The sequence below is a fragment of the Diceros bicornis genome, chromosome 27 (assembly GCF_020826845.1).
Source record: "Diceros bicornis minor isolate mBicDic1 chromosome 27, mDicBic1.mat.cur, whole genome shotgun sequence".
Classification (NCBI taxonomy): domain Eukaryota; kingdom Metazoa; phylum Chordata; class Mammalia; order Perissodactyla; family Rhinocerotidae; genus Diceros; species Diceros bicornis.
The window spans coordinates 33,122,057-33,133,461 of record NC_080766.1 but is presented as its reverse complement, the minus strand read 5'-3'; the positions used below and the strand labels follow the sequence as shown (position 1 = coordinate 33,133,461).

The 11,405-nt window shown below is 46.2% G+C and overlaps 1 protein-coding gene across 1 annotated transcript in view; it reads right to left on the bottom strand.

The window, feature by feature from the left end:
• Window positions 1-453: 453 nt before the first annotated feature.
• EVA1C (eva-1 homolog C) overlaps window positions 454-11,405 on the bottom strand; it is a 51,494-nt gene continuing 40,542 nt past the window's right edge. The window contains exons 6-8 of the mRNA XM_058570619.1: window positions 10,826-10,906; window positions 9,045-9,134; window positions 454-983 (exon numbers count right to left, since the gene is read on the bottom strand). Of these exons, the coding sequence (XP_058426602.1) occupies window positions 607-983; window positions 9,045-9,134; window positions 10,826-10,906 (548 nt within the window). The 3' untranslated portion in view covers window positions 454-606. The remainder of the gene's footprint in view (window positions 984-9,044; window positions 9,135-10,825; window positions 10,907-11,405) is intronic.

Below are 11,405 nucleotides of genomic sequence, written 5' to 3'. Positions count from 1 at the left end.
CGCAGCCAGGTTCATTCATTACGTATCAGCTATGGCTCCTTTTGAGCTACACTAGCAGAGGCGAGTAGCTGTGGCAGAGACTATTTGACCTGCGATGCCTAAAATATTTATTCTTTCCCTTTAAGAAAAATTTTGCCAACCCCTGCTCTAAACAAATCATGTTAGTGATTAAAATCTACCACCAGTGAACGTGTAATGACTGAACTCGTGCCTGCTGTCCTGAATATTAGTATAATTCTTTCATGGATGTATAGGGATCTTGGATTTACTCATCTGTAAAATGGGGGCGATGGCACTATCTCATGAGTTTGTTGGGAGGATTAAATGACTTAATATGTGAAAAGCAGCTAGAACAGTGCCTGGCATTATAAGTGCTCAATAAATGTGAACTCTAATTCTGTTAATGTATAGGCATGAATTTAAATAAATACAGAAAACAAAGACTTCCTCTCTCCTCATTTATTTTGAAATGTGCTGTAAACAGTTTGAAATGTCCCTTTGATAGCTTTCTGGCTTCACCAGGATTGAATGACACAACAAATTCTCCTTCATAGAAGGTACAAGTGAAACAGGACCGAAGGGATGGCATCAAGATGCATCTCGTTTTCAGTAGAACTGGCCCATGTTTCTGGGGAGTGAAGTATCCAAACCACTGTTCATCCATATTTCCTGGATGATTTGCTCCCTGCGCTCAATCCTTTCTGCTAGCTCTGCAGCCTCTGTGGAACTGTAGACAGGATATGAAGTCCTACAAAACCCTGACAGTTCCCCTGGAAAATCAGAGTCAGAGGAGTCCTCCTCCCCTTCTTCATCCTCGCTGTCCTCCTCGGCCTTGTCACTTCCTGGCACCAGGTGCTCCCTCGCCAGCTGCAGCTCCTGGAAGTCCTTGGTGCAGGACACTCTGATGACCAAGGCGCACAATGTGAGCGCCAGACCGATACAGACACTGGACACGAACAGCAGGGCAGCTCTCTCGGGGTGGGCTGTGGGGGAAGAGGACATGTCAGGAGCTGAGGGGAGCTGTGAGTCTTCACCAGTCCCAAGTCCCACAGAAACAGAAGCCTGCCCAGGCAGGCGGCTAATGCAGAATGCCAGTCCTAGATAGCATCCTTGAGACCATCCTCACCTAAGTGATCATATACTCCCATTGATTAAAAAAAAAAAGGTTTTGAGCATATATAGTCAATGTAAGTATGTATACGAGAGGACATACAGCAGAGGGACTCAGAAGCTGGTCCCCCTGAGTTCCAAATCAGATCTGCCACGCATTAGCTGTGTAACTTTGAGCCAGTTACATAACCTCTCTGTGCCTCAGTTTCTTCATCTGCAAAATGGAGCTAATAGCACCTTCCTATTATAGACTTGTTATGATGAAATAGGTTAATTCCTGTAAAGCTTTCAGAACACTCACTGACACATCATAAATGTTCAATACACTGTTAGCTATTAGTAGTAATAAACTATGAAAAATTAATTTATAAATAAAGTATATATACAACTAAGTACAAATATAGTAGATGTCAGCAGAGCTTAATTTCTTTTAGATTAAAAAATAAATGGAAATATGGGGGCTGGCCCACTGGTGTAATGGTTAAGCTTGTGTGCTCCACTTCAGCGGCCTGGGGTGTACAGGTTCGGATGCTGGGTGCGGACCTACACACCACTCATCAAGCCATGCTGTGGCGGCGTCCCATATACAAAGTAGAGGAAGACTGGCACAGATGTTAGCTCAGGGACAATCTTCCTTACCAAAATAAATAAACAAATAAATAAATGGAAATAAAAGTTCTAGTAGTTTTTCCTACATCTAAATGATTGTATAATAATAACGGAAATAGAAATTATGCTAATTTTCACTATGTATCCTGGTCTAAATCCTCACACATTTAATCCTTACATTAACCCTGCACGGAAAAGACTATTACTCTTCCCATTTTTCAGTTGTGCGCCCCTTGAGGTGTCAGCACTCCCACTTTGGGAAATAATGATCCAGCTAACTCCCTCATAATATAGATCAGGAGTTGGCAGACTTTTCCTGTCAAGGGCCAGATAGTACATATTTTAGGCTTTGTGGGCCGTACAGTCTGTTGCACCCACTCAACTCTGCCGTTGTAGCTCAAAAGCAGCCACAGACATACAGGTATGGCTGTGTTCTAATAAAACTTTATTGACAAAGTTGGCCTGTGGGCCGTAGTTTGCAGACCCCTGATATAGAGGCTCAAGCTGAGGCCCAGGGGGAAGCCACTGCCAGACACTGGCGGAACGAGGACTGGGACCCAGATCTTGAGCTGTGAGCTGCTTTGAGGCGGGCATGTGGAACCACTGGCACTTGCTCGGTACATCTCAACTGAACGGAGCCTCCTCTAGGCACACCGCCTCCATTGTACTACATGCAAATAATGAAGACTGCTGTCTTTGGCGCCCCCGTCTTTCCCCAGAGGTGCAGACTGGCATTTCAGAACTCTAGGGCTGTTAGGTTTCATGTACAGGCAAGGCATCCAGCCATTGTGATCCGACGGGAGAGACCTCAGTGGGACCCGCTATCTTCCTGAAACTTGAAACCTCCCCAGTCGGCTTCCTTCACTTGCAGCTCAGGTCACTGGCGGAGTTACTGCATTCAAATATGTTTTTCTTTGTCACCATCACCCCTACTAGCACAATCTCATCACCTCTTTAAGGCATAGACGTCTTCATTCCAATTTGATTTTGGCTGCGGGAGGGGCAGCAAGTTGTGTTTGTAGTGCTGCTAATAACAATACAGTTTTCCTAAGGATTAAGATATGTTGAAGATTTGGTCAAATAGAGACACATATCCTGTGTGAGAGAAGGAAGGGCTATTTTCATTTCTGGGAGTGGAGGTAGAACAGAGACTGGGGACACTGGCACTTTGGACAAAGTCATTAAACCATAATATGCAAAATGATTACCCAGACAGGTGGGTAATTATGAGCCAATTACGGTACCTCTTCCTTCCTTCCCTTCCTTCCTTCCTTCCTTCTTTCCTTCCTTCTCCCTTCCTTTCCCTTCCCTTCCCTTCCTTTCTTTTTAAGGACGCCAGATGGACAGAATTATATTAATCATAATCCTTAGGATGTGACACATTCTCTTCATTGGTCAATACGTGGCCCTTTTTAATGTTTATTTACTTAATTACCTTTAATTCTGTAATCAGCCCCTGTGCTGTGAATAAGCCCCCCCATCCCCCCATGGGAGCGAGGGCCTTGACAACAACCTGCGTCCAACCTGTGGGTTCCCCCTCCCCCCAACCTGCTCCCATCAAGGTAACTACCCCCTGAATTCCACAGTCATTACTTCCCTGGTTGCCTTTTTATATAGTTTATTGCATCTCTATGTATTCCTAAAAACTTTATGAAAAGGGTATCATGTTATAGATAGTGTTTGGAACTTGTTGTTTTGTTTTTAAAAAACTTAATATTATGCTGCCGTATCTTATTGCATTTTTTTGACTATACCGTAGTTTATTCACTCACTCTCCTGCTGGTGGGCATCTGGGTTGGTGCCAGCTTTCTGCCATGTGGGCACTGTAGGTGTGAACATTCTTGTAAAAGTCCCTGGTGGACATATGCAAGTGTTCCTCTGGGGTACTGATCTAGGAGGGTAATTGCATGGGTTTTAGGGTATGTGAATTTTAGGAAATACTGCCAAAGTGGTTTCCAAAGTCCCTGCAGTGTGGGAGGAATCCTGCAAATCCTTGTCTTCTCCAGCACTTGGTATGGACAGGCTTATAAACGTTTTCTAATCATCTGGGTATAAAATTGTATCTTACTGGGGGGGGGTCTTGATTTTCATTTTCCTGATCCCAAATTATATGTATATCTCTTCAGATGCTTGTATATTTCCTCTTCTCAAAATGCTGGTTCATGTCACAAGCTCATTTTTTTCTTCCTATTGGGTTGCTTGTGCTTTTTGTCTTGTATTTTCACTTTCGTTAAGGTGTCTTTTTTGTGTGTGTGTGTGAGAAGGACTAGCCCTGAGCTAACATCCGATGCCAATCCTTCCCTTTTTCCTTGAGGAAGATTGACCCTGGGCTAACATCCGTGCCCATCTTCCTCTATATGGGACGCCGCCACAGCATGGACTGACAAGCAGTGCGTTGGTGCGTGCCCGGGATCCGAACCTGCGAACCCCGGGCCGCTGAAGCAGAGCGCGCACACTTAACCGCTGTGCCACCAGGCCGACCCCATTAAGGTGTCTTTTGATCTAGTGAATTTACCTGAAAAACAGGAATGATAATGCTACTCTTCTCCATCTTCCCTGCCTCCAGCTCATCTCCTCTCTCCTCTCTGGCCCCTTTCATCCATCTTTCCCACTGCGGCCATTGTAATCTTTTTAAAAATACACATCACTGCCCTACTTAAAACCTATAAATGGTCCTCCTCCTCTCCTAAGCTAAACATCAAATCCTGACCACAGCCTGTGAAGTTTGCTATGACATGGCCCCTGCCACCCTCTCCAAGTTCAGCTCCAAAGACTGGTCCCTTTTGCTTTCTGCTGTCCTGCCACACTGGCCTCTTTCCATTCCTCACAGGGGCTGGATGACTTCACACCTTGGCACTTTTGCATTGTTCTTTTTGCCTGGAATATTCTTTTTCCCCCTCTTCATAGCCCTCTGTGCCTGCACTACCAGACTAGGCCAAGTACCCCCATCATTGGGTCTCATAACATCTTGAAGGTCACTAAATCACCAAGTGTGTTTCCTCCTTTCTGTCCCCATAGAATGCAAGCTCCATGAGGGCAGGGGCTGAACTGTCTTGCTCTTTGCCAAATCCCCGGTGCCCAGCACAGAGCAGGGATTACACAAGTATCTGTTGAGTGCATGAAAGGAGGCGTCACGGACCTAAAGCACCAGGCGTGGTGCCCAGTGGGTGGGGCTCCATAACGTTAGCTGCCTCTTTTCCTCTCTCCCTCTTCTCCTGGGAAGTGAGAGTCTGCATTCTCCTGCCAGGAGAGCTTCTCACTCATCAGACTCTCGGTGCCTCTTGGCTCAGGTATGCCTCCTGCCAAGTGATCACTCTCTAGGCCATGTCCACACCAAGTGTGCTGAGATCCAATGATCAAAGATGGAGAACATGGGCAACTCTTGGCAAGCCCATTGGAACAAGGTTTCCTAGTCATCTGAACCGACTAGTTTAAAATCACAGTATCACTAGACGTTAGTGAGATGGAACCTCGAGGTGAGCTGGCCCACCTCCTCCGGTTACAGCCGTCTCACTTGTCCCAAGCCACCACTTGGCTAGGGCCCCAAGCTCGGGCCAGGGCTCTCTCCACAGCCCCAGGCTCTACACTAAAGATGTATCATCTCTTTTCTAGAATCAATTTGGACCACTCTAGGCTTTTGTGGCTCCTTTTCCTAAAATAAAGGCGTTAGTCTCCATGTGGTTAAAGAGAATCTTCACACAGTTATTGTTGGTATTGTTCCCCATTTAGCCTCGGTTCATCACAGGCTCAAGGAAATGACTTTAATTTCATCAGCTGTAAGCCCTTGGGAATCTCACAATGGTGGCCCGTGGCCTTTAAGGCCCCTTGACCTTTAGATCTCAGGTCTGGAGCCAACACATGCTCCAGCTCAAACTTAATTGTGTCCAAATAAGACACTGAGAGGCCAGGGTGAGGGTTACCTCCTGGGGCCCTGCTGCTGGCGGGTAAAAGCACAAAGTCTGTTGGCCCTGGTCTCGCAGCACTTAGGGATGTGACCATAACTTTCTGTCATGGAACCAAAGATTAGAGACCGTGGGAACACATCAGAATCCACACCTACGTGACAAGGCGGTGCTGATTTCCAATTGTCCTCCCTGACAGGGGATCATGTAACTCTGACTTTGGAATGTGTTGTTATATTTCTATTTCAGTGCGGGTTTGTCTGATAGCCTAGGATTCCTTTCATATAAAACAGTGATGCCTCCCAGCTCAAGGGAAGCTCTGCTTTCTTATCCGTGGCCCCAGTTACCCCAGGACCCTGCGAGTCCACAGCAAGCTCTGCCAGAGGGCTGAAGACACACATGGTCCCCAGTAGGGGCAGTGACAGAAATATCAGGCCTCAACAGGCATGCCTGCAGGCACATATGAGGTAAACACACAAAGTACATGTCAATGAAACACTAAATACGTAGAATGGGAGATGTCACATTCTGAGCAAGACTCTAAATAAGTCTCCTAAGCACAATCTGCCAGGCGACAATGGCTGAGCCAGCTAATAAGTTGCCTTCTAAGAAGCTCCAACACATACACACACACACACACACCCTTTTCCATTTCTATTTTTTTTTATGTGAGGAAGATCGGCCCTGAGCTAACATCCATGTCAATCCCCCTCTTTTTTTTTTTTTTTTGTGCTGAGGAAGACTGGCCCTGGGCTAACATCTGTGCCCATCTTCCTCCACTTTATGTGGGACGCTGCCACCCCTGACAAGCGGTGCATCGGTGCATGCCCGGGATCTGAACCCGGGCCGCCAGCAGCGGAGCGCGCGCACTTAACCACTACGCCACAGGGCCAGCCCCTCCATTTCTCTAATTTCAAATTTTTTCTATGAGCTTCTTCAGACCCATGACCTAGATTCTAGAATGAATTCAACAAGTAGGTCTATTATTGAGGTGACGGTAAATTCAAACATTCCTGAGAAGGTGTCTCAATGGCCACACAAGAGAAAACGTTCATCAGGGACCCTGGACGTTCTCATGTCCATTCCGCCAACCTGTATTTCAACATTCCAGGACAAGCTCCTCGATTTTGGTTTCTAGTGCACTAGTCCCTCGCATATACTTGGCTGCACTAATGTGTCAAAGCCACTGGCAACCTGAGCTGGGAAAAGTCCTTTTGGCTTCACTCAGTCTACTGACTATGTGGCTGGTTTTGCTGAACCTACCCTGCTCCCTCTCGGCTCCCCGCTGTTCCCGCCAGTGGCCTCTCCTTCAGAGAGGCCTCCTCCCTCTAGCTTGGGGAGATGAATGTGCCTAAACATCCCTCAATAAAACCAAGTAACAGCCCATCACGTCCTTAAATTTCTTTAAAATTAGATACCTATAAATGGCAAATAGGAGATGATAATAAGGCATAGGATAGCTCATGACACCAGATGGGGATTCATCATAGGGTCATTCATTAATGGCTCACTGTGCACCTACCCTGTGCCAGCACTGTCCTAGGTGCTGGGATATGACAATAACTAAGATGACAAACATCTGCCCTTGGGACTCTTACTGTCTAGTGGGGAGATGGGCACTTAAATCTCTCCTATGATTTCTGGGAGTGATGAGGATGCCAAAGGCAAGACAGGGATGGAAGGAAGCTAATTCAGGTAACTTGAGGTCAGGAGGTTTCCATCCCTGAGAATTCCGAAGGGCACACTTTTTGCTCAGAGAAGCCAGAGCACAGGTCTTGCATCTGCTGAGTCTGAATCCTGGCCCTGCCGATGTCTACGCTGCGGCCTCAGGCAAGTGGCTCACCTCTTCTGACCCTCAGCTTCCCTATGTGCAGAATGGGGGACCAGAGTCCCCTCTCTCAGGGCGTTGCTATGGGCTGAATTGTGTCCCCCCTCAAAAGTCATGTGTTGAAGCCTTAACCCCCACTGTGATTATATTTGGAGACAGGACCTACAAGGAGGTAATTAAGGTTAAATGAGGTCATTAAGGGTGGGGCCCAGATCGAATAGGATTAATGTCTTTATAAGAAGAGACACAAGAGCTCTCTCCCCCTCTCTCTCCCTGCCATGTGAGGACACAGCAAGACGGCAGCTGTCTACAGGCCAGGAAGAGAGCTCTCACCAGAAACTGAATCTGCCAGGGCCTGGATCTTGGACTTGCAGCCTCCAGAACCATGAGAAGATAAATATGTGTTGTTAAAGCCGCCCAGTCTATGGTATCTCATGATGGCAGCCCGAGCTGACCAAGACAGCTATTGAGAGGAACTGACAAGGCCCAGAGTGGCCACAGCTCGGTAGGTGGCCTCATCACTGCTCCTCTTTGTTATTCTCTGTGTGGAGGATTCTCATGATGCCTTTCCTCCAAGGGGCTCTCCAGGGTCTTTGAAAATATGGGGATATTTTTGACAATAAAAATCTTGACATCTCTTAATGTCGACAATTATCGGGAACTTCGAGAAGTGGAAATGGGAAGGTGATTAGAAAAGAGAAGCTTCTCAGAGGAAACCACCAACCACACAGGGAGGAATGTTGACGCGAGAAGACGATGGAACAGTAGAGGATCCCGACTCTCCTCTCTGTCTCCCGTGTTGAGATGGTTCCTTTAGTCTTTATTTTCTTCTGAGGAAGGCTTATCCCAAACAGCCCAGCCCTGGCAGGCCTCCAGTAGTAATGCCATAATGCATCATATTAATGTGTATTTTACAAAAGGCCTCAGAGGTTTGGCCTCCCTGAACAGAGTCAGACAGGCATTGCCGAAACTTGCAGAATCAACGTTCCAAAATATGGCCTCCCCTAAGATGAACAGAGAAGGTGGGGAGGAGAGATGGCACGCACATCCCCTCATTGACAGCAATTTTGGCTCCGCTAATTAAGGAGAGCTGAGTCTGATCCTCTCGGGGAAGATTACCAAGGGAAACCTTGGCAACCGTGAGAAGCAACACTGGTGACTCAGAAAAGGACTCTGCCTTCACAGGGCATGACCTGTTTTGCCTACTAAGTGATCTCTTGGCTTAATTTTCTTCCAGCCGAGGATGGCATTCAATAATCCTCTGCCCTTCCCAAATTTTAGAGCTGGGAAGTGCATTCCTCAGGTACCTACTTTCCAAAGCAGAAAATACCCATGGCGCCCACCTCCCAAATAGTGTGACTCTTTCTGTTTGCTCCCTCCCTCCCTATGTGGTTCTCCTACTGCGAGCCCACTTGGCTACCATTCCTGCACCTGAATTCAGGCTTCTGTGTTTCTGGATCTTAGAAGACTACGGTTGCCATGTCAAACTTAAAGTCATTTTTCTTTAGCTATCTGAGTGTTGTAATTAAACAGTGCATCTGTTAGACTTCAGTAAATATATTGGCATTCTAGGAAGCTTCGATTCATTGACCTACCTCTAATGTAAGCAAATGCTGCCAGAGAGTTGCTAACAATAACTCCGTCTTTCCTCAGAACTCTTGGTTTGTTTGGGTCAAAGTTTATACCTGTTTCATAAAAAAATGCAAGACTGATTAATTACAGCTGTTCACAGTACGCCTTTTGCTCCTAACTCAGGACTGCCATAATAAATAAAAAGTCAGGGAAATCAAATAAATGGGCCTCTAACTAAATTACGGAAGACTAAGCCAGGAAGAGCAGTTAGTAAGCAGTCTTTGAAAATATTAAGTGACGAAAGGGATTTAGGAATTCTACAATGTGTTGGTTCCAACTTCAGACGCCACTCATCCACTCGACTGTGGAAGGGAACAAGTTTATTTTCCCATCCTAAAGGCAATGGCATTCATCATGCCTTTGGGAGGCTTAATAATGTCTTACTTAACCACAGAGCTGCTGTCTGCTCTGTTGACCACAGAGGAGAAGGCCTTGAATTACGGAGGGAGGTTGTGTTGGGTTACTGTTTTGGAAAGGACAAACAAATGCAGGGCGGAACTGGTTCCAGATGCCTGGTTAAACTGCTGTGATGGGGGCCGGCCCGGTGGCGCAGGCGGTTAAGCGCGCGAGCTCTGCTGCGGCGGCCCGGGGTTCACAGGTTCGGATCCCGGGCGCGCACCAACGCACCGCTTCGCAAGCCATGCTGTGGCAGCGTCCCATATAAAGTGAAGGAAGAGGGGCACAGATGTTAGCCCAGGGCCAGTCTTCCTCAGCAAAAAGAGGAGGATTGGCAGATGTTAGCTCAGGGCTGATCTTCCTCACAAAAAAAAATAAATAAATAAAAATAAATAAACTGCTGTGATGGAGCTCGTGAGCTCCTGATGGTGCAGCCTAAGGGCTCTGGGGACCCCTGGGAACGTCAGACCGGGCAGAAGTCTCCGAGGAAGGATGGGACAGAGCGCTCAGGCCTCCACTGCAGGGGCACCAGGATAATCATGGGAGCTGAGTGGGAGCTCTGTTATAAAGAGCAACGGGGCTGCGAGAGGCAAAGCCCACAGAAAGCTGCAGCGGCGAGCTAGCAGAACCTGGAACATGAACAACAGGCATCTCCAAGCTTTGAGACTAGGGGTGAGTTCTGTTGCTGGTGCTTTCCTGTGTTTTCCACGTCAAGCACACTTTACTTTTATACTTAGGGGGAAAAGATCTCACAAATGTAATAAAGTAACGCAAAACAAACTCTCAACATGCAAAGTGCAATGTCTTAGACAGATGTTCTATATCTCTCTATAAAGGCCACAGGGACTCTGCAGTTGCTGTCAGGAGCCCCAGGGGTCTCAATTCCATTCTAGATTTGATAAGAAAACCAAAATGGTCATGCTCCCATTTACAAAAGCCCAGTGAAAACCTAAGGAAGAAGGTGGCCTGTGTACGGAGGCCCACAGGTCCAGCTTGGGTCTGACCCACCCAGGTTCCTAACGGGAGCATCTTTCCAACAAGCTCACGGTAGAATACAAGAATGTCAAATTTATTTCTGCCCAGATCTCTTTTTCAAAGTGATTTTTCTTTTGGGAAATAAGAGGGGAATGGAGGGAGGATTTATTCTACTTATAATTTAAGCAACAAAATGAAATGTTGGCCACCATTTGCAACCATTCACCACAGCACTCCCATTATTAGAGCTAGTAGCTCGAACACACCTCCTAACATCCCCTTTCATTCTAACCAGTGTGCACCCGGCGCTGGTCCCACGGGGCTGTTTACCTTTACTTAAAGAGAAATGCTGGTAGTAAGCCATAAAAATTACCATATTCACCATCTTTCTGCTTCAAAGAAGGTTTTAGATTAGCAACGGCTGGATCAATCGCTGTGAGTATGTTCTTGGGAACTAAAAAACAAAAAGAACTCTTTTAAATACATTATACGCTTAATATATTTTTTAAATGAAATGTAGTTAAGACCAAAAAAATCAATTTTCAAATCAGTCCATAAATCACTCTGCTTTTCAGATAAACTCACATACACCAGTGCTACATTCACCAATGGTACGATCATAAAATGTCCCAAGAAGGTAAAATTTTAGGCCAATTTTGAAGTACTAAAAAAAAAACACACCACAATAAGAACAAATAAACAAGATACGGTCTATCTATCCAGTAGAATAACATTTAGCAGAAACAAGGAATGAAGTACCAGCATGTGCCACATGGATGAACCTCAAAAACATTATGCTTAGTGGAAGAAGCCAGACACAAAAGGCCACCTATTGTATGATTCCATTAATATGAAATATCTACAAGAGGGAAATTCATAGAGACAGAAAGTAAATCAGTGGTTACCAAGGACCAGGAATGAGAATGGGGAGCTGACTGCAAATGGGCATGCGA